General features: G+C 43.3%; 1 protein-coding gene across 1 annotated transcript in view; it reads left to right on the top strand.

The window, feature by feature from the left end:
* The window catches only part of LOC108791471 (glyoxal reductase-like), a 120,817-nt gene that overhangs the window by 30,206 nt on the left and 65,999 nt on the right, over positions 1–24,612 (top strand). The window contains exon 3 of the mRNA XM_018561969.1: positions 19,544–19,645. Coding sequence (XP_018417471.1) covers positions 19,544–19,645 — 102 coding nt within the window. The remainder of the gene's footprint in view (positions 1–19,543; positions 19,646–24,612) is intronic.

Raw genomic sequence — 24,612 nt, 5'->3', positions numbered from 1 at the left:
AAAAAAGTCGGGGGGGGGGGGGGGTTTGTACTTTGATTTACATAACATGCCTACCACTTTAAAGAAAAATATTTTTTATTGTGCTACAAACAAGAAATAAAACAAAAAAGAAAACGATTCACCCCCCCTCCCCCCTGCCCGTCAATACTTTGTAGAGCCACCTTTTGCAGCAATTACAGTTGCAAGTCTCTTGGGGTACGTCTCTACAAGCTATGGACAGATACTCCAATCTCCGCTGTGGAGCTTTGCAGCTCCCTCATGGTTATCTTTGGCCTCTTTGTTGTCTGATTAATGCCCTCCTTGCCTGGTCCGTTAGTTTTGACGGGCGGTCCTCTCTTGGCAGGTTTGTTGTGGTGCCATATACTTTCCATTTTATAATAAGATATTTTTTTATAAACCAGCCCTGATCTGTACTTCTCCACAACTTTGTCCCTGACCTGTTTGGAGAGCTCATTGGTCTCCATGGTGCCGCTTGCTTGGCGGTGCCCCCTCAGTGGTGTTGCATACTCTGGGGCCTTTCAGAACAGGTGTATGTATACTGAGATCATGTGACACTAACATTGCACACAGGTGGTCTTCATTTAACAAATTATATGAATTCTGAAGGTAATTTGTTGCACCAGATCTTATGTAGGGGCTTCTTTGCAAAGGGGATGCATGCACCACTCTTCCTTTTTTCATTTTTAATAACAAGTTATATTTTTGATGTCACTTCACAATTTTGGACTATTTTCTGTATGTCCATTACATGTAATCCAAATAAAAATCCATTTTAATTTCTGGTGGTAATGCAACAAAATAGGGAAAATGCCAAGGGGGTGAATACTTTAGCAACCACTGTACATAACTAAATTTTTTTTTTTTATATGCAAGCAGTTGACGTACCTGAAATTGATCTGGAATCTTGTTCTTGTAATACCTGTACAGTAGAGCTTAGACTGGGAGAGGGAGAAGAAGCACAAAGTGTCAATTAGCTGTGCTACTATGCTAACATGTAGCATGCTGGCAGTAGAAGAGAGTAGCTTTGTGTTAAATCTGGATTGGCAGAAATGCAAATCTGTTTATTAAAGCCCATCCATGGGCAAAGGAAAAACTTGCCCCCCACCCACCTAAAAAGTACATATTATCCAGTTATGTTTGGTATTCCTTTAAAGAAGAACTCCAGAAAAATTACAGACTTGCCCTTCCAGTGGGCCCACCCCCGCATTGCAAGAGTTAAGTGCTTGTTTTGTATAGGGGAAGGGTTACTACAAGGGGTTTCAACTAATGCTGTTTTAGTTACCTGATCCCGGCTACCACAGAGGTCAGCTCTCTACCCCTCCACTCCAGATTCTGGAATGCCCTTTGGATTCCTTACGTCCAATGCAGGCCAATGGACCTGCATAAGACGTGATGATGTCAGTAGTCCCTAGACCAGCAAAGCAAAGGGGAGAAAAGGCTGTTGGGACCAGTCTGGCAGCTTAGAGGGAGCCGAAGCCGAAGTAAGTAAAACATATTTAATAGTCTCACCTAGATAAAACAAGAACACTGCAAGGGTAAATTTTATGTTTGCCCCGGAGGCTTTAAGCTGTTTGCTGGATTTTAGCTTTATATCTACTGTCTGTGTCAAATCTGACTTTCTCTACACATTTGCAGTGCTCTTGCATTAGCTTTGTATGGATGCCTTATAAACACATATGCATGCCTATACGGTAGTCCCTATAGTTGCCACTGGTACAGACATACGGGGGAAAACCTTCCAATTGGGACAATTGCCCCGCTGCCAACTGTCTGAGAGAAGATTGTTTTTCTTCCTTTCTTCTTTTTTAATTTTCAATATATATTTATTACATTTTTCAAATAACATATATACATTTACATTTAGGTACATAAAAGAAGTTTCCTTAAACATATACAGTATATATACATTCATTCAATTACATAATACTTATTATTTTCCCTTCCTCTTTTTCCCAAACACTGCAACCATAAGAGATCAACCATAATCTCACATCTTCCTTTCTTCTTATTTCCTGTTGTGTCTAAAAGTAGGAAGTGAAGGAAAATCTTCCCAATGGGATGCAGCAAAGGATGTTATCTAGAGGTGCACCGAAAATGAAAATGTAAAAACTGTAACGAAATCTAAATGAAAATTTAATGTCAGGCCAAAACCGGAAAACGAAGACGAAAATGTTTTTTATTGTAACTTTTTCAATTTTTTTATTTATTTTGTATAAACTTTTTAATTTATTAATTTTTATTAAATATTTTTATTTTTCAATTTACTTTTAGGGGCTTCAGGGAAATAATAGACCCCTGCTATTTCCCTTTTAAAATAGAAAAAGAGATTGAGGACACAGAGTCCTCAATCTCTTTTTCTGCAGCCCCTGTTATAAATGAACAGGAATCCTCTATGCTGAGTGCTCCTGTTCATTCATGACATGTGGCTATAGTATGTTTACTATGCCCACAATCATGAATGAACAGGAAGTGATGTAGATCACTTCCCATTCATTCATAATTGAGGCTATAGTAAACATACTATATCCTCAATTATTTACAAACACTCAGCGATCACTGATCTCCATCCTGACAGCTGTCACAGGAGGCTGGGCGTGGCAGTTCGGGAGGAGAGTTCAGCTTCCTGTGAAAGCAATGGCTGTCTCCGCCCCCACACCGTTCTCCTGATCTGTAACAGGAGGTTGAGCGCTGCGGGGAGGAGAGACGCCGGCCGCTCACAGCGCTCTCCTCCTGCAGCACTCTGCAGCGCCCAGCGGGGAGGAGAGAAAGAACAGATGCACCATTATTTCGGCACTTTCGGCATTTTGCCAAAAGTGCCATTTTCGGCCGATATGTTTTGGCAGCCGATATATCAGTGCATCCCTAATTTTATCCATCCATACTCTATTGCCTACATTGACCAAAGACCAATCCAAAATAAATCATATTTAGTCAATGCCACAGCAGTTTTGAGGGCCTGAAAATAAGGACTGCCCCAAGAAAATAAAAAGAGGAGGTATATATTTACCCATTTGGGTTCAGTCACCTTTATTGTATAGGCATGTTTAGTATAAGGCAGCTGAGCTCTAAATTTTATCACTTTAAGTCTTCACAGTGAAAATGTCATCATGAGCTTAAAAATGTTAGAGTAAATTAGAAATGATTTAACTTCTGTTCCTATATTCAGACTGTTTTTCTAAATCAGGTGATCTTAGTGAATAAATGGCTGACCTGCTTCACTTTCTGTGACCGTAAGCAGAGCAGATAATCCTACTTTTCTAAATTGTAATTAGCTGAAAGCCATTCTGGAAAGCTGGAAGTGACATTATTGCATATGCCAAAAATGATGATTTGACTTGAGTGTGCATTGTTTTCTTCTAAGCACTTCCCAGACTCCAAGCCCTTCCAGACCCAAATAGGAAGCAAGTTAGGTACAGTCACCATAAACTGCACAGTACAGTCAGTAAATATTCTTTGGGAAATCATAAAGGGGATATTATACTTATTTTAGGGTTATTGCATAATATCTTTCTTGATAATAGTCAATTTATTTAATCTTTTCAAGGCTCTCAGTTTGCTTATTTCATGTACAAATTGACTTAAAATCATCATAGTTTCCATTTAACTGGTCGTAAGAAAACAAAGTAATTCTGTCTATTCCTTATAGGTTATAAGGAAATCTAATGGCGTTTATAGTGAACCCATGCTAAGGCCAATAGAATAAAAAAAAAGGACATTTGAATAAAGTTCTAACAAAGATACGAAAAAAGGTTACAACTAGATGAGCTGTTTCGAGCACATCGGCACCGCAGCCTAGGGTCTGTTCACACCAGCAGCTGCCTTAGAAAACAGCCACTGGTGTGCTCTGTGAGGCCCGGTTCACACCTGGGCGTTTTACAGCGCATTCCTACACTCTCTAAAACGCTCAAACACCAAAATCCCTTTATTTCCTATGGGCATGGTTCACACCTGGGCGTATTACAGGGCGTATGAACGCGCTTTAAAACGCCCTACGCCAGAAAAAGTACAGGAGCTTCTTTGGGGCGTATTGCAGCGGGTACGCGGCCATAGACTTTGACGTGAACGGGCTGAAATGGGTGTTTGCGCGCTTTCGTCATCAAAAGTGCACCTATAACGCGCGTTCCGCACATGGCAACAGACCACTCCCTGGGGGCTGCAGACACAGTTTTCGGCCGACCAAGAAACATGGAGGAATTAGCAGCATGTGGCCTGATCGATACAGAGGTGTTCATACGCCTGGTGCAGGCAAAGCCCTGCATATATGATATGAAGGATTCGGCTTATAAGAACCGGCGAACCAGGCAGCGTGCATGGGAAGAAATTGGCAAAAATACATGGCCTGATTGGGAGAATTTTACCAAGCAAGTTAAAGAAGCTAAAGGTAAGAGACATGTGTGCAGTGTTTTCATGTGACATGCGTGCATGAATCTTGAATCTCTCTCTCCATTGCCACCTCTATACATTGCCCCCCTCTCTATATACATTGCCCCCTCTCTATATACATTGCCCCCCTCTCTATATACATTGCCCCCCTCTCTATACATATTGCCCCCTCTCTATACATATTGCCCCCCTCTTGCACTCTCTGCCACTACTGCACACAGCCGAAAGAGAACAAGCCCAGCGGAGTGGGCGGGGACTGTTCAGTAGCGGCAGCGCGCTGTGATTGGCAGAACGTTGCCATGGCAATAGATCGCTGTACGATCCGGGTCAGCTATATCACCAGGTCAGCTATGTCACCATATCGCAGCGTCGCGGGGTTGGCCCCTACCCCATTCCTGGCGGACCCCCCCATTTCTGCGCCATGAGTGTCAGATAAACGGATGATCCGACACTCCCGGCGCAGAGACGGGGGGGCCCGCTGGATACCGATCCCGCGCACCAGCTGCACTGGCGGTAGTTCCACCACTGGGTTTCATACATGGCCCAAAACTGCCCTCTTTGTTCTCGGTTTGCAATCACAGGATGGACCCAGAACCTTCGCCTGCTCAGTCTCCTTCTCCTCAAACGCATAAGCCGCACTGCTGCAACTACTGCTGCAGTTCGTCGTCGTTTGCCAAGCTCCATAATACACTGCACACAGCACTCTCCTCTGTAACAAAGAAACTGCACACAACACACTCTCCTTTGTATAACAAAGAAATAGGAAAAGGAAATGCTGCGTCTCAGGAATTCTTTTTCATTGGACGCCTCTGTAGTCAATCAAAAAAACATGCGTACGCCGCGCATTTTCAAGTGTGCGAAAACGCTAGACAATACGCTCAAAAAACTTCCGGAAAAAACGTGCGTAAAACGTGCACATAGGAAACGTCCAGGTGTGAACCCAGCCTAAATGCACTGTTAGGCCCCATTTAGGGCCCATTTACACCACATCCGGATCATCTCCTTTCTTGACCTAAAATGCATCTTAATGTTATTTCTGGCCTCTGTTCACACCATCGCAGTCCGTTCCAGACCAGACCAGAAAAATACTGCATGTCTTATTTTGTCTGGTCTGGAATGCACTGGAACTGCAGGCAGGTTCACACCATTTTCCGGACCAGATCTGGTTCGGAAAGTGGTGTGAACCTGCCCTTACACCTGTGAATGGGGCCGGATCACAGAGTCTCACAAATTCCTCCTTAGGACTCATGCGATCTGCTGCAGCGAGGAGGCGCTGTATAATCCAATGATAGCTGCATCTGTTTGCAGGAAATCACACAGCCTGCGATTACCTGTGGACAACCCCACCTGGATGCAGACTTTTGTGATCTTTGAGGATGTTTGAGTATTAGGCCTCATTCACATGGACAAGCACAGCCATATAGCGTATTGACTCACGTTCAAGGGTGTGCATCCATACCTGTATGAATGTGCCAGTTCGGGTTGGTGTGAAGCCACAAGTTGCCATCTTCTGTCATGGAGATGTACAGACGGCTACACTCACCAGCTGTCCCTCCTGGGCGCAGGTCTCTGCACGCTGTATGATTGTGCACGTCCATCTGAATAAGGCCTACAAAGCAGAATGAGAGGTCTTTTTATACAAATGCCAATGTCCACAGTCTGGGCACAGGTGCAATTTAACTTGCACCAGATTTCTTGACATGACATTGTAGTAAAGTTTTGAAGGCAACACTAACTCTAAAACTGCTGTGCATGTGCCTGAAGCTTCTAAAAGCTTTGCTGTGTCACTTTATGTTTTGTGATTTCTATTTCAAAAGAAAGAGAGTATTTGAAGACTTACCAGAGTTAAGCTCCATCTACAAAGTGCAGCTTAATTATCTTTCAACCCTTATCATCCCAGAGCAATGCAACATGTAATTAGCATTTTGTTGTTGATTATTACCTTATGAACTCAGTTCACAAAACTCCCTGCCAGGCGCATTTGAGACTTTGAAGCGACATACTTAAAAGAAGATTAGAGAATACTGCAGGGTGGAAGTTTATAGGATAGTCACACCTAAATCTGTGTTATTCCACGGAATGCAGCAGACTCCATATATTGAATATATAGTCTTTGCATGAATAATTTTAAAAAGGACAGAGTTCAGTTGGCTACACAAGAACAAACAGTTTAGCAGACACTGGGGGGTTTGTTGCCATTGTGTAATACCTGCCTGAGTGGCTGTAGAAGAAATAAGGATAGTAGGTCAGTGGGCCTTGCTGAAAATTGTTAGCCTATTCTCTGTAATTACTCATTGTGAATAAAGAACTATGAGAAGAGGAAGCATTTGACATATATTTTTTTCAGTGATCAAATGTGAAAGCAAGGTGAGATCATTAATGATTGTTCAGTAAACAGATTGTTGTAAAATATCAAACAATAATTACACCATTTGCAGAAAACATAGTAAATGAGCGCTTCATAAAAGAAAAAATGTGCATGTAAGGAACTGCAGGCAGGTTCACACCATTTTCCGGACCAGATCTTTTTGCATAGAAGCCAGTAAAGCATTGCAACCACAATCAGTTGACTGCAAGTGGAATGCTCTGGCTCTTGGAGACTGTTCCTCTTGTTCATGTCCATGCCTTGGTACGGACATGCCATGCAGTAACAAGGATGGGAGGAAGTGTCTGTGGACTAGAAGTGCGGTGACACCACCACACTTGGGTTCCATTGATCTTTCAAGTCCCTCTGCTGTGGTGGCTGATGGGGCTTGTAATTTCTTCATTCACAGATGCCATCAAAGGATCTGTAAACAAGTGACACACCTGTGTGGGCCAAACCACACACAGCCATGCTGATTTCAAACACCACCAGCAGCCTGCAGGGAGAAGAACCCCATGATTCGGGTAAGTGGGGGGCAGGAGGGGGATAGGGGAGTCTGTGATCTGAGCATGTCTCATGTTACACCCTAAATACCCTGGTGTAACATAAAAAAAACATGGTCAGAAATGTAAACTTTTAATTGCTTTTGAATAAAACCCCCCAAACATGTGGAATGGTTAAAATCATTTTTTTGAATGTCTTCATATGCATTCCGTTAAAGTAATTGCCGACAGAGCAATTTAACAGGCCAGCCCTGGGTAGGTTTAGAGTAGAGATGTTCAGATACCAGTGCCGATACTTGGCATTTTCACAAGAACTACCAGGGCACACTAGGCATCTGCCATGATGACCTCAAATTTCTCAATACTGCTTCAACGTCCAGCTGTGGAGCTAATGAGGGTATTATTAAATTATTATTATTATATAGGATTTATATAGCGCCAACAGTTTGCACAGCGCTTTACAATATAAGGAAAACATTACAATCACAATACAAGTAAGGAGGGCCCTGCCCGTGAGGGCTTACAATCTAAAAGGGAGGGGGAAGTGATACATGAGGAGGGAGCTGTGTGGGGATGAATTGTTTGAGAATGTGATGGTTGAGCGGTTAGGTTGAGGAGGGAGCTGTGTGGGGATGAATTGTTTGAGAATGTGATGGTTGAGCGGTTAGGTTGAGGTGGGATAGGCTTCCCTGAAGAGATGAGTCTTTAGGGATCGCCTAAAGGCAGTCAAGGTAAGAGATAGACGGACAGGTTGGGGTAAAGAGTTCCAGAGGATGGAAGGCCTGAAGCCAAGGGTAACAGGGAGAGGATACCCCTAAGGCTTAGTTGTTGTACAATCAGATTAAAACACATGTAGTAAGCTTTTAAATCTGTTTAGGTGTAACAAAAACATTCCAACTAATCCATTTGTTTCATACAATGTCATCAAACAAAGGAGACTGTATAATCAGTTTTAAAAATGTGGGTTTGGCTTCAAACTCTTTTTGGGAGTGAATTTTTTAACTTATAGAAGAACTCTGGACAAAATTCTCATTAGCCTTTGCAGTGGGGCTACCCCTGCACTGCAAGGGTTAACTGGTCATTTTGCTCTAGGGAGGAAAATAACAAAGTTATACTTGCCCAATCCTCCTGTCTCCTCCTATTCTCCAGCGATGGTATGTCCCTTGGTGTCCCCACGTTTTATACATAGTGTATAGAATGTGATGACTTAGGGACCTTAGACTTCTGCAGTGGAAATGGAGAGATTCTCCACGGACCAGTCTAAGAGCAAGCCGGCTCAAAGGATCGGTAGAGTATAACTTTCTTATTTTCCTCCCTAGACCAAAATGAGCAGTTAACCCTGGCAGTGTGGGGGTAGCCATGGATGGGAGGAAGAGTCTGTAGGCGCCACCTGCAATCTAATGATTGTGGTTGAAATGCTTTACTGGCTCCAATGCAAAAAAATTTGTAAATGCACATTTTTTTTCATTTACGAAGAAGTGTTTTTTTTTCCTCAAAAAGTGTTCTTTGCCTTTAAACGTGTCTTATAATATTGAGACTAGAGGTGCACCGAAATGAAAATTTCAAAACCCAAACAAAACCGAAATAAAAAAAAATTGTCAGGCCGAGACCGAAACCAAAAATGTTTTTATTATAATTTTTTCAAATCTTTTATCTTTATTTTTTATAAACGTTTTAATTTTTTTAGATCTATTTTTATTTATTCATTTTTTATTAAATATTTATTTTTTTATTTACTTTTAGGAGCTTCGGGGAAATATTGGGAAATATTAATATCTAAACAGACCCCTGATATTTCCCTTTTAAAATAGAAAAAGAGATTGAGTCCTGCAGCCCCTGTTATAAATGAACAGGAATCCTCTATGAGTGTTCCTGTTCCTTCATAACATGAGAATAGAGTATGTTTACTATAACCACAATCATGAATTAACAGGAGGTGATGTAGATCACTTCCCATTCATTCATAATTAAGGATATAGTCAACATACTTTGTCCTCAATTATGAACAAACACTGATCACTGATCGCTAAGTGTTTGTTCCCGCTCTCCATCCTGACAGCTGTCACAGGAGGCTGAGCAAACAGTGCAGGAGGAGAGCTCAACCTCCTGTGACAGCAATTGCTGTCTCCGTCCCCATACACCGTTCTCCCAATCTGTGACAAGAGGCTGAGCGGTGCTGGGAGGAGAGACGCCGGTCGCTCACAGCGCTCTCCTCCCGCAGCGCTCGGCCTCCTGTGACAGTTTCTTTCCTCGCTGGAACACATGTTTCGGCGGCCGATATATCCCTAAGGCCTGGTTCACACCTGGGCGTTTTACAGCGCGTTCCTATGCTCTGTAAAATGCTCAACATGTGAAAACCAATGATTGCCTATGGTTCCCACCTGGGCGTTTTACAGCGCGTAGGAACGCGCTGTAAAACGCCCTACGCCCAAAGAAGTACAGGAGCTTCTTTGGGGCATATTTGCAGCGCGTATCCATTTCTTTTATCTTTATTTTTTATAAACGTTTTAATTTTTTTAGATCTATTTTTATTTATTCATTTTTTATTAAATATTTATTTTTTTATTTACTTTTAGGAGCTTCGGGGAAATATTGGGAAATATTAATATCTAAACAGACCCCTGATATTTCCCTTTTAAAATAGAAAAAGAGATTGAGTCCTGCAGCCCCTGTTATAAATGAACAGGAATCCTCTATGAGTGTTCCTGTTCCTTCATAACATGAGAATAGAGTATGTTTACTATAACCACAATCATGAATTAACAGGAGGTGATGTAGATCACTTCCCATTCATTCATAATTAAGGATATAGTCAACATACTTTGTCCTCAATTATGAACAAACACTGATCACTGATCGCTAAGTGTTTGTTCCCGCTCTCCATCCTGACAGCTGTCACAGGAGGCTGAGCAAACAGTGCAGGAGGAGAGCTCAACCTCCTGTGACAGCAATTGCTGTCTCCGTCCCCATACACCGTTCTCCCAATCTGTGACAAGAGGCTGAGCGGTGCTGGGAGGAGAGACGCCGGTCGCTCACAGCGCTCTCCTCCCGCAGCGCTCGGCCTCCTGTGACAGTTTCTTTCCTCGCTGGAACACATGTTTCGGCGGCCGATATATCCCTAAGGCCTGGTTCACACCTGGGCGTTTTACAGCGCGTTCCTATGCTCTGTAAAATGCTCAACATGTGAAAACCAATGATTGCCTATGGTTCCCACCTGGGCGTTTTACAGCGCGTAGGAACGCGCTGTAAAACGCCCTACGCCCAAAGAAGTACAGGAGCTTCTTTGGGGCATATTTGCAGCGCGTATCCATTGGGATACAGCCAGGTAGCCCTCGAAAACGCGCGTTTGTTGCGCTTTTTTTTACCGTGAATCGCGGTCAAAACGCGCGGCACAAAACTCGCGTCAAACGCGCATATTCGATATGCCTAGGTGTGAACCCAGCCTAAGTGAGACACTTGTTGTGTAGATATTGCTAGAACACATCTTACCATTTTGTTTGGCTCCTGCTGGGGGGTCTAGGATAAATGATACAATACTGTTCCTAACCTCTCTCCGAAGGACTAAATATCTCTTTTTAGCATTGGTCTGAGTCTTTAAATCTTGGTGTCAGTAAACATCTGACTGTATTTGACCCAAGGGGCAATCAGTTGAGTGAATCAGGATTCCACAGAACCATTAACATGGGTATAGTATTGACTGCTCTGTAAAAACACGCAGAGGAAGCGAGCTATTTGTGGTTCAGCAGCCTTGCGCTGTGAAATGTGTTAAATGATTGTTTATTTGGTCTAATCACGACCAGTGTGCTTACAGGGTAAGACTAGCTGAAGTATCAGACTTCAGGCTCTGCCAGTTTTAGTCATACTGGAAAGGCTTCATCTGTGAAAGATAAAGCCGTCAATGTTACAGACAGATGTGTAGTCTCTGATACAGTATTTTACTGTTTTGTTACTACTTAACTAATGCTGCACTCCAGGAAAACATCTAAACCTGCAGTTTAAACAAATACAGTATATGAGAGCTTTTTTACTTGCTGAAGCAATTATATTTTCATCCAGGTTCATCCAGTAGTGAGATTTAAGCAGCCCTGCCAGACAGCACAGCCTGTCTGGTGACCTGACCATTCTGTGCTGCAGATATGCAATTCAGCTTAGTCACCTCCCTGTCCCCAGTTCCTAGTTTGTGATTGGAAAATGAAGAAGCAGCAGCACACTGATGATATAACTTCTCTGGTCATTGTGCTCTCTTCTTCTTGTCGGCACATGTGCATGCAGCACACCTGATTGCCTTACAGTGCTGACCCTCCCTCTCCCAGTCTGCTTTAGGGCTCGTTTGCACACCTTGCATTCACTAGTGCATGCAGATAGTGTATGCACTATTTTTTGCGATCGCACCTCACTGGAATGCAAGACATTGCTGTACCACACGTTCTTGCACTGCGGGCGGGACGTGAATGGCACCACCATGCCCCCTCCCACCCCAGAACGTGGGAGGCTTTATTTATGCGATCCAGTGCATTCAGGGCACGGAACCGTGCTTGAAACGCACTGGAAGGTGTGTGAATGTGCCCTTACAGGGGAATACAGAGGGCCAATAACAAGAAAAAATCTGGTATTCACACTACTTTCTTTCTTAATACCTTTTTATTTTATGACATTTGCCATTTTACATCATAATTTCATAAACATGTTATACATTCACATTCTTCATCATGATAACTTCATTATGTCTTAATCTAATTTACTATACATCTCCTATACATATACAAATCTCATGTATCCTCCTCTTTAAAACCATTACCCTCAATCTTACTATCTCCTCCCCCCCCTCCCCTGCCCGCAAAGAGAAAAAAAACAAAGTTTTCTAAAACAAAAGAAAAGAAGGGACTGAGTAGCGATGGTAGCAGAGAACCCACATTAAATGTACTTCCTTGCTTCATTTTATTTTTTTTCCTTTTTCCTTTTATACATACAGGGCTTGGGTATTTAAATCATACATATAGGTCTCTATCAACTATATATACACTTGCATCTCCAATGAACTTGAGAAATCTATTCATGGGCTACACCTCTCCTCATACCGTGTATATATTTTATGTAGAGGGACTATAAGCTCCTCTATTCGCATTATATTATTTAGTTCACTAACCCATTCCTGTATCTTGAGGAACAATAGGCTATCTCCAATGCAGAGGTATTATTGCCCTGGCTGCTTCCAGTACAGGACATGTTAACCCCCATTTCAAACCCGTCATCGGACCAGGTAGCATTGGTAGGAGTGCAACCTCCGGGATCTCTAATAATCCTAGTCCCGTCAGGCAACTTCCAACCTCAAGAGCTGTTCTTCTGTTCCACATCTTCAGCATATCTTGGACACTTGGGGATTTATGTTATGCATTACTGTTGGACATCTATGCCAGCTTATTATTATTTAAAAATTTCTCTCCTGTGTTTTTACCGCCATGCCTGATTTAAAGGTTAGATGGAAATACTTCTTCCATTCCTCTTCTACTACCTGCTGTCCCAGTTCCCGTTCCCATTCCCTAATATAATTGGGAGGGATCGGGTACATCTGTGATAATAATATGTTATATATTCTAGAGACCATGTGTCTGCTTCCTACTTTATTCATGCAAACATCCTCAAATGGGGTCTGCTCCCTAAAAACAGTCCCCCGTGTACTTAGGTATTGGTAAAAGTTGTAGATACTCTAGCTAGGTGTACCCCTTGGGAGTAACTCCAATAAAGCCTGTATCATAGCAGAATGCTTTGTGTTCTCCCACTTCAAAAACCTCCTACTCTCCAGGCAATATGTGAAATCAGGGTTGCCCAAGATAGGTGTTAATGGGGCCAGGTATGATAATATATCATATTGCAAAACCATTGCATCCCATACATTCATTACTGATGCAATTAAGGGGGACATTGTTCAGCTATGTGGTCGCTTAGCAGGTGGTATCCATGGTATCGATGTCAATGGCACTGGGACCTCCGAATGCACAATGGCTACCCACAATTTGGGCTGCACTGTACTAAACCAGTCTACCATCCTACTTATTGTTGCTGCCTTCTAATATACTTCCATATGTCGGAGTCCCCCCCACACACACTTAATTTCCTTCTAACTAGGATTTCATATCTCAACCACGCTCCCGTTGAGTCCCATATGTACCGTAGTAGGAGAGTTCGTAGTCTACGAAAAAACAATCATGGGATTTTAATTGGAACCATCTGAAATAAGTATAAAAATCTTGGTAGAACATCCATCTTAAATAATGCCATCTTTCCCATCCACAAATGTTTTTTTCGTTTTCCAGGCTTCCATCCTTATCTGTGTTGATTCTAGAAGAGTGGCATAATTGAGACCATACAATTTCTTTAAATCCGATGATATCAGTACTCCCAAATATTTAATGGCTTCTTCAGCCCATTCAATTAGATCTCAATATCTGCCGCTCTCCCTGTGGGAGAATTATCTCCAAACACTGTGATTTACCGGCGTTAATTTTATAATTACTTAATCCCCCAAATCTCTCTATCTCGTCTAATATTATTGGAAATGCTATTCTCGGGTTTGTAATATATAGCAGTACATCATCAGCAAAGATACTTAACTTATGTATCCTGTCCCCAATTTCAACCCCTCTGATATCTGTATACTGACGTATTGTGGTAGCTAAATGTTCCATCGCTATAATATATAATAATGGGGACAATGGACACCCGCTGTCGAGTCTCGTTAGTAATTTGTATGGAATCTGATTGTATTCCATTCAACCGCACCTTTGCCGTTGTCGAAGAGTACAGGGCCATGATCTTTTGGATTAGGGATTTCGGTTTTCCAATCTGTTTCAGTGAGACTTTCATAAAATTCCAATCCGGCTGTTTAAAGGCCTTCTCTGCATCCACTGATAGTATACCCAAAGGGAGCCCATGTCTACATACGTATTGAATAAGAGACAGTGTTCTGATGGTGTTGTCTCTGGCCTCCCTGCCCGGTACAAAACCTGCCTGATCTAGGTGTATCACCTTATCTATGTATGGCTGGAGGCGTAACGCTAGGACTTTTAGCATATATTTTCATGTCTTCGTTCATCTGAGATATTGGCCTATAGCTCGTGCATTATTGTTGGATCTTTTTGGTCTTTGTATATTAATGTGATATATGCTTCCTGGCTTTGCTGTGTTAGTATTCGCACTACTTTCATTTAAAAATACGCTTGTTGATTTTTTTCAAAAGAGTAGAAGTAAAGGGCACACCTTTTTTCCTGCAGGTGGTTGCTGATGACACATTTTTATCAGGTTATCATTTTACTCCTGTTGTCAACAACCCATTGTTCATTCTAAAAATCAAGACAAGTATACATATTGGACCATCGAGTGTAGTGATTGCTAGCGAAGAACCTGTCATTTTTTAGGTGCTACACCACAATGAAATGGAGGGAATTTTCTATTTAAAAAACCTTATTTCATTAAGATATTGCATGAAAGCAAGTAATAAAACAAATGCGGTATATCATTAGAGTGTGTTCCATCCAAAGTATAGAAAATGCTATTGGCTTCTCAAAAATACCTCCCAGGGCCACACAGAATATGTTCTAAAGATTGTATATATGTCAGTCTCTAGACAAAGTCTGTAATATTACAGTTAAATATACCGTGGGCCCAATCTTCTGCATGTTTTGCATACGCTTCTTCAGGAAGGATGGTGGGTGCCATTAAATTCATGTAATCTAGGTAAGTTTATGTACATGTTCCACCCCTTAAATTGTGAACACCGAATTGCTGTGTATAAACTTCCAACCAAATAGATAGCATTGCACTGAATATTAGAAGGTAGGGGAATCCACACACACAGGAAGTCTATCACGTCACCCAATGGTGTCACAGATAGGGTGCATCCAGGGATAGCAGGGTATGAAGAGGTGGGGACAAGCCACATAGTCCTGCAAGGGTCATAACAATATTAAACACTATTTTTAAAGATGAGAAACTTAATTAATTTATTAAAGACCCCATTTTTATCCAGCTTAGAGGGAACTGCCTACCTGATGGCGTGTGGCGGTAAGGGGAGGAAAAGCTCTATAACGCTATCCCCCAAGGGTAAGTATGAGGTATTTATCTATGGATAAAAAAGCATAATGGGACACATATAACGATTTATCACATGTACATGATATTTGTGAAAAGATATCTATCGAAGAATCTGTAACATAGGTGCTCCACATAAGAGTGATAAATCCAATTAATAAGAATAAAAGTGCCCGAATGGTGTCCCCCATTTCAAAATAGACCCCGACTGTGACTTATACAATCCCTTATAAGGACTCCTGGTGGAATAAAGTAAAGGCAGCTCCAGTTGGATACAGTGTCAATATACATTGGGGGAATTTATCAAAACTGGAGCAGAGAAAATCTGGAGCAACTGTGCATGGCAACCAATCAGCTTCTCTCTTTTATTTTCAAATCTTAACTGAACAAACTGAAAAGAGAAGCTGATTGGTTGCCATGAGCAATTGCTCCAGATTTTGTCTGCTCCAGTTTTGATAAATTCCCACAGATGCTGTGTCCCAACTGACACTCCTCCTTCACTGACCTGTTGGCGTCTCCTCAGTTTCTTTTATGTTCCCTTAGAGCCTGTGACATTTGGCCACGTGATTGCAGCATCCAACGTCAGCGGCTAGGACGGGCATATGGTGGCAAGTACAGAGTACAAACATAGGGGGGCCCCGCCTATTGGCTAGGGTTCCTCCCCCACTAGCTCCATCAAAATATAAGACAAGCAAATGTACAAGCTTTAACAAACAGAAGTACTCATGAACCTGGTAACAGGAGTATGTCCCTCCCCTGAGGTGCACATAACACAGGTTCTGTGCATGTGCTGTGGTTGATAAGCACCTATATAAAGTCTGTGAGCATTTCAGGTACTGGATTGCATATTAATTGCTCTCCCATTCAGACAAATGTATGTAGAAGTTTTAATTAGTTTTATTCAGTGATTTAGACAGCCTCTCAATTTAAATCAAAGCGTTCTGCATTCATTAGGCTGGAGTGGTTCTTTAGGACTGCAGTAGATTTGCCCCATTAAACATTCTAGATGTTTGTGCCCACCGGAGTGTGAAAGTGTCAGTAATTCCGTGTTATAATCACACCTGGCAAAGCTATTGTTCCACTGAGGCAATCTTCTCTACATGCTCAGCGATGTGCAGAATGGGAATCTTAAAAAACAAAATAAGCTGAATAAGATGTAAACTTATATTCATCAAGAAACAGCAGTAAAATTGTCCCCGTTCTGGGCGAGGAGAGTGCGTCATCAGAGACAATGAAGCCACTCCAGTCTGACCCCACCAACTGTTCATGCACTTCCCAAGCTTCTTCTAGTACTTGTAAGGAATGTGTTCTTTGTGGAATTTCAATGACCTTCATGAAAGAGGCGAATGAAGGGAGGGGATTTTGTTAGAGCACTGCTTGACTCTGGCAAATAATCAGCATTTGACATCAAAATTGTGTACTGTGGATATCATTCTCCCTGTAGATTTATTAAGTATATCATTTTATAAAACTTTTTTATTTTTTTTAAACAAAATAATTTTTTTGATCTAGAAATAAATCCTGGTATACATGCAGCTGATAAGTGATCAGTAAAGTGAGGCCGTGGTAACCTTTGTGCATATATAATTGCTTTCTGTGTGGACGACATACATGGCATGTTATAAAGGGATTGTATAAAGGTCACTGAGCATCTGGTGTGTGCTGTTACCCTGGCAGTTTTCATTGCTTATACAGTACATTCTCTTTATGAATGAGTCCTGTTCTGTTTGATTGGAGTTGACTGTAGTAGATGATAGGCAAATAAATTCTATAGGTGACCTTACTGTATTCCTGATCATAGTTCTTCTTAAATAATCTTCGTATTCCTGGCAAATTTTAAAATAATTTCCATAAACAGTATTTAGTCATATACAGATCATCTACATTTACCACCAAGTTTGATTATTATCCTTTTAATTTTGATGGTTTAATTGGTAGACGTGGAGCTTTAGCAGTGCCTCACAAATTACAATATTGTGCAACAAAGATGCAGGTACTGCAAGTAAAGTGACACTAAACTCAGGAGTTAAATCTTAAAAATGTATTCAAGTACCTTAAAAGAGAACTATGGGGTAAGTGTTTTTCCCAATAGTTTCTTTAGGGTCACGGGAGGACATATACTAACCTCCTTCTGTGACCCCATTGCCCGCTATACTGTATACTGAGAGCGCTGCAGCCGGGATGGATTCCAACAATACTGTCGTGATCCACCCAGCTGCGTGAGTGACAGCTGGCAGAGTCGGCTGTGCCTGCCCCCTCCCCTGTCTGTTCCTCCAGTCAGTGCTGGAGGATTGGAGAGGGAAGGGGGGAATCCCTGTGCGGAGCGGCGACTGACAGTCACCGCTCACTGCAGGGAGACGATCGGGAAGTGACTGGATCAGCTGCATGTTTCTGCTCACTTACCGATCAATAGAGCCGACCTGTGACAGCTCCTTTGTCACAGGTCGGCTCTAACTATGAGGGAGTGGAAATCACTCACCTCATAGTTCTCCTTTAACTATTAACAAAAATGTATCTTATTTGTGTATCAGGATACAGTCCGTGTACCCATCACACTCAGAGCCGCTGCTCCAAAATGGAGGGTGGGTGCAGCAGGTGTCAGCGGGTGGCTTCAGACAAAATATCAGTAAAGGATGGACACCGGCACTCCAAAGCAAGTTCAGTATGTGTTTATTAACGTACTAGTTGCAAGTAGAACACATCAGAGTGTTCATCCTTTACTATTATTTGTGTATCACTCGGCTGTAGATCCTCAAATCATCTCTGAATTGGTCCTGACACTGTCCTTTCTTCTGGAGGGTAACTGCTTTTGTTCCCCATGGTCCCTGCGTGTGTTGTAAAGTAGCCACCACTCCAAGCTCATTCCCGGGATGGACTACAATCTCAGTACAAATCAGTAAACGAAACATGAGCTTGTAGTCCATCGTGACTTTAGTTTCACTTTAAGCTGGCCATGCACCAGTGGAATTTAATTTAATATTCTGAAAAATCATTTGTCAGAGCATTCGATCTTGCCATCATTGAGCCAAATTCAACAGGCCTATAAAGTTTTGACCAGACCTGCTACTTGAATGGAACCCCAGACATATTTAACAGACGTATTATTATTATTATACAGGATTTATATAGCGCCAACAGTTTGCGCAGCACTTTACAATATAAGGAAGATATTACAATCACAATACAATTCAAGACAAGATTATGTGCAAACGATTATGTGCATTACAATATGTACAATTTTTACTGAACAGAAATCACATTCACGGTTAGAATTTCGTTTATGCAGATAGCCTTTGAGATTTATCATCCACTTGGTTCCAAAACAATCGTCGATTTTCTAATGAAATTCTACCGTTGTATGGTTAGCTTAAGACTAGGCTCATGATGTCCAAATTGTGATTGGTGGGTTAAAGGAGAACTATGAGGTGAGTGCTTCTCACTCACCTCATAGTTCTAGCCGACCTGTGACAATGAGACTGTCACAGGTCGGCTTAGTAGATCGGGAGGTGAGCGAACACATACCGGCGTTCGCTCACCTCTCGATCCTGTCACGGCTCTCTGCCGTGACAGGGGAGGGGCTGGATTCCCCCCTCCCCGCTCCGATCCGCCAGCGCTGACTAGCGGAACGGACGGGGGAGGGGGCGGGTACAGCTGGCTCTGCCTCTAGATAGTCAGAGCCTGCTGTCAGTCACGCAGCTGGGCGGATCCAGACATAATTGTCGGGATCTGCTTCAGCTGCGGCGTCTCATTATACCGCGAGCAGCAGCTCGCGGTATACTGAGCCTAGGGTGACGGGAGGACGCTAGTTTGTGTCCTCCTGTTACCCTAGGGAGAACTATGGGGAAAAGCCTTAACCCCATAGTTCTCCTTTTAAGGTTTGTGGTTGGTGGTCAAATGAAGATGTCTCATTTTCATGAAAGACTGGTAGACTTGTGGTCCATATTGTATGCAGTGGCAGTGCCCCCGTACCACTCTTATCATGGGAAAAGTAAGCTATTGGCTATTAAACTGAGCCCAGATGATAATGTTTTCTGCCAAGCATGTCTTGTGAGGTATGAGGTCCTATTTATTTGAGTCTGCTGATGTTTGAAGGTTTCAATGGCAATCATTAAGTTCCTTTTAATTTGACGAATGTTAATTTGTATTGATACAAATTGGTTCCAACTTACAGTAAAATGTAACCAGATGTTTTTTTCCATTCTAGACCTATATCTGATGCACTGGCCCGATGCTAATCTTCCTGGTAAGAGTGCCCGGGAGGCACGAGCAGAGACATGGAAAGCACTGGAGGATTTGTATGACAGAGGTAAGAAATTATTTGATTTTGGTAATTTTTTCACTATTTTGTTCCATGAAAGATAAAAACTTGACACCATATTCATGGTATAGTATTTTTTGCCTTCACAAAACAGTAGATGTACCAGCAGGGGGAATAACAAATCTGTTTAGATAGCATATGGCTTGCTAAGAGCTAAGCGTCAGGTCTGACTTCTCAACCTGAGATTAGAGCAGATGGATAAATGTACCTTTGTAATAAATATAAATGTAATATTGCTGCTCTAAAGGGATCATTTCTTTTCATGCCTCCTCCTCTGGAAGTCATGTCTGTGGATGTCAGAGTCCTGCAGTGCCTCATGGGACTTGTAGTTCCCCAACAGCTGCGGTGGTTGCGTACCCATGCTTTAGGCCCCGTTCCCACTGCGCGATATGCAAATCGCGCGTTTGTCGTGCGATTTGTATATTGCGCGACATCGCGAGATTTGCCGCGCGATATCGCGTTCAAGCTTGCATTGAGCAAGCTTGAATCGTGGCTAAATCCGCTCCAAAAAGGGTCCTGCTGTAGCGACACACGACCCGCGACAGCAGGACCCTTTGCCCCATTGAAATGCATTGGAGCGCGATATCGCGCGGTAATTTGCCGCGATATCGCGGGAATTACCGCGCGATAAATCGCTCAATGTGAACGGGGCTTAGGATAAAATAAACTACTAAAAAAGTACCTGCCTGGGCACAGAAGGGTCCATGACAATAAAGGCAATCTGCTGTCTTATAAGGTCTCGTTCACACCTAGGCGTATTGCATATGCGCATCTGTCGCGCGTTTCCGAAGGCTACTTGGCTGTATCCCAATGGAAACGCGCAACAAAACGGCCCAAAGTAATACCTGTACCTTTTCAGGCGTGGGCCGTTTTGTAGCGCGTTAGGGACGGGCGGAAATACGCCAAGGTGTGAACGAGACCATTGAATACAATGGGATTTATATTTTTGAGCGTTTTGTAGAGCGTTCGTCGAGCGTAGAACGCGCTACAAAACGTTCAGGTGTGAACGAGGGCTAAGTCTAAAGCCCCGTTCACATTGAGCGATTTATCGCGCGGTAATTCCCGCGATATCGCAACCAATTACCGCGCGATATCGCGCTCCAATGCATTTCAATGGGGCAAAGGGTCCTGCTGTCGCGGGTCGTGTGTCGCTACAGCAGGACCCTTTTTGGAGCGGATTTAGCCGCGATTCAAGCTTGCTCAATGCAAGCTTGAATGCGATATCGTGCGGCAAATCTTGCGATGTCGCGCAATATGGGAACGGGGCCTACTGTTAGGAAATACGTATGTCAGTAGAAGTGGGTCTGGGACACGCCAGACGGTGAAGCAAAGACACATATTGAAAATCACAACCAAACGAAACTTTCACTGATCTGTTTTCAGTAAACTAAAGTATGAGTAGTGGATATGGGTTATTATCACGCTTTGCACATCACTAATAATCTTAACTTTTTTATTAAATAAACTTTCTATTGATGAGTTACTACAACACAAGATAGATTTCAGTTGTATGACAAATAATTTTCACAACTATCCTATGGCTGCTTATAACTTTAAAAGTTAAGCATACTTGCTACGTAGGTCGAATAGGATCCACACTAGTGTTATTTCCTTGTAAATAGGTATTCAGACAGCCTCTTTCAGGACCTAAGGCGTCCTTATGCCCGGCCTACTTGCTGCATGCCTGTCAAGGGAGGCTGCTTCCGCAAGGGTTAACTGCTTGTTTTTTTTCTAGGGGTGAAAATAAAGAAGAGATAGTGACCGGTTCCTCAGTCCTGCAGCAGTGACCGATTACCTTTCTACCACTCTGGTCTGGCTGTGGTATGTCCCTTGACGTCTAATAGACTTGTATTAGATGTGCTGACTTCATGGGTCCTCACTGGCCCTTAGCTTGCCGGAGCGCAGGGGAGAAGAGGCTGCAGGGACCGGTCTAGCAACCAGGCAGGACCAAGGATCGAGTGAGTATTTCTTCTTTATTTTCGCCCCCTAGACAAAACGAGCAGTTAACCCTTGCAGTTCAGGGGCAGCCACACTGCAAGAATTAATCCTAATAAATCCTGGAGTTCCGCTTTAAACCTAAGCAAATCAGGGTCTCCCTGGCAAACTGTTAGCAAACTTAGGCATATCACTGAAAGGGTGTTTTCGGACCAGGGAGGTACTAGAATTTAAGCAGCAACTTTAGTTTCAGAAATATAGAACAGATGACAGGTACGCTTAAAGCCCAACTGCTGGATATATTTAATTCCACTCCCCACTCTCTAATCACTGGGTTAAAAAAAAAAAAAATCCCTATCTTAAAGCCCTTTTATTACTTACTGTAAGCTGCAGTCATGTGATGCCAAAGCCCAGAGTGTTCTCCTCTTTAGTTTACTTCCAGGTTGGGTCCTTCTTTGAGTGTCCACGTCAATACCTGCATGATGTGGACATTTTCTTTAGGATGTCAATTGGCTCCAGGATCCAGAAGAGGGCAGATATCCATCCGGGCCCCGCCTCATCCTCCTCCACAGCTGCTTGCTGTCACTGACTCAGCAGCGGCTGTGAGGAGGAATGCGCCGCTGCACAGATCACTGACAGGTTGTCAGCGATCTGGACAATAGAACGTTGCTCCTCATAGCCGCCAGTGACAGCCTGCCATGCCATAGCGACCCAGGCGGCCGGCACTGCATCAGGGAGACCCCTTTGTTCCTCGTCCTGGTTGGGCCCCCCTGTGCCCTCGGCCCAATAGCAGCCGTCTGGGTCGCTGTGGCGATAGTTCCGACGCTGTCGACATCAGTGGAGTAAAGGGGGCCTGCGGTCTCAGCCACAATAATTGTGGTCCCCCCACCTGGAAACGGCAGTGCTGAGGGACCCAGAGTGGGAACTTAGTTGATTATATCTGACTTCACAAAGCAAGGGAAAAAAAAGTTATTAGATGGGTTAGAAGTAAGTAGGAGGGAGGGATGGGAAAAACTATTTGTTTAATTCAGATAGGCTTTAAAATGTTGCTTATTACAGTTGTTTACTAGCTGGTGACATCAGCTCTTGCCCCTGTATTAATGCCCATTTGGAGAGGTGGAGCTGAAGCCAGGCACCATTGTGGCACTTACCTTATGCCCACTAATGTTTAAAAGAAAAATATAACAATAGTTTGTCTTTTCATGTCATTAAATTATATCCTATATTATTGTCCATGAACATAAAGCAGTTACTGTTTAATGGACAATGTGAGGGTAAATGTAAATGTGATAACAACAGTTTTGTTGAAAAAGTTGTTATCTGTAGCAGTTGGTGCTCATTAAAATTACTATTTTATAACTGACGAGGGCTGGGCTGGTGAGATAAGCAGTTCGATACAAAAAGCACCGTTTGCCCAAGACAGTTTCCCATCATTGATATAGTGTGGTAATATTATCACTGTCCTCAGGGACATAGCAAGGAATGTAGGAGAAGGCTGGCTTTCATCATGGACAGATACAGTCTGGACATACTAATCATATGATATTGTACTAACTGGCAGTTCATTTAAAGAGCTGGCATACAGCATGTTTGTGGTATGGGATGTCTTGAGGTCTTCAACAGGAAACATTGACACCTGTTCAGTCTTGAGGAACTGTACATTAAATACAGGATTGAAAAGTGAGAAGCGAATGTGTACAGATAGAAAACAGGTATTGAAAAGGTTTTGATTTTCAGTATTTAAATAAAACAGGGTTCCCAGGGAAAGATGGAACTTCTTAGATAAGTTTATAATCTGAAAGTGTCATTTCAGCCAAAACGGTTATGTCAGCTCTGGGTCATATTGGTGAGCTTCTTATATTCTCAGTGAACCAAGAGCAAGAATTCCCTGTTAAGTAAGAATATCTTCAAAATGTTCTCATCTGTCACCCACACCACAGCATATCATACCTGTGGTGTGGTATGGAGATCTCAGTACTGTATCCAGGGCCGGACTGGGACAAAAAATAGGCCCGGGCATTTTGGACTGAGCAGCCCAATCACATGACCCCTGACAGGCCCTAACCTGTCACAATCTGGGGCGAGGCCAAACATAGCACAATCGAGGGGCGGGCCCCTAAGGCGGCCACCTAATTATAGGGGACTCTGTGTCCCCTTTAGTCTGGTCCATGTGTCCACTAATTCTGGCCCCTGTATCTACCCTCAGTCTGGACCATGTGTCCCCTCATTCTGACCCTTGTGTTCCCCCTTAGTCTGGTCCATGTGTCCCCTAATTCTGTCTCCTGTGTCCCCCTCAGTCTTGTCCATGTGTCCCCTCATTCTGGCCCCATGTGTTACCCTAGCGTGTCACCTGTGTATCTCTCCTCCATGCCTGGTAGTGCTTCCCCATCCCCTCCCCCTTTTAGCTCACTTACTGCTAGAGTCCGGTGTTCTGTGATTTCTCTGGCTCGGTCCGGATTCTGGGCTGATCAGGGGTGGATCCAGAGTTTAGTCTCGGGAGGGGCACTTCCAGAAAATAAGTTGTTGTTTACAGAACTGCCAAGAGGTTGTGCAGGGTCTCCGGGTGGCTGTGCTGGGTGTTAGGAGCACTGTGCGGAGTCTAAGAAGGCTGTGGGGGATCTCACGGGTGGGTGCGGATGGAGTGGTTCCCCAAGAAGGAAAATTAGATGAGTGGCCATTGCTGTAAATAGGCGCCGCATACAGCTGCTTCAGTTTAAAAATGTAAAATGCTGGTTTCAGCGCATAGTATCACTGACCCCCTCTGAGGGTCAGTGCAAGCTCTGGGGGGCAGTGCAAGCTCAGGGGGGGGCAGTGCAAGCTCAGTGGGGGCAGTGCAAGCTCAGGGGCGGCAGTGCAGCCACTGGCGGGTCAGTGAGGCCTCTGGCGGGCAGTGCAAGCTCAGGGGGTCAGTGCAGTCTTTAGGGGTCAGTGGGACTCGAGGTCAGTGCAAGCTCAGGGGGGTCAGTACAAGCTCAGGGGGTCAGTGCAAGCTCAGGGGGTCAGTGCGGCCTCTGGGGGTC

This window comes from Nanorana parkeri, unplaced genomic scaffold (assembly GCF_000935625.1).
Source record: "Nanorana parkeri isolate BGI_ZX_2015 unplaced genomic scaffold, ASM93562v1 scaffold553, whole genome shotgun sequence".
NCBI lineage: Eukaryota > Metazoa > Chordata > Amphibia > Anura > Dicroglossidae > Nanorana > Nanorana parkeri.
Note: the sequence above shows the minus strand (reverse complement) of the source record. Positions and strands in the feature narration are given on the sequence as shown.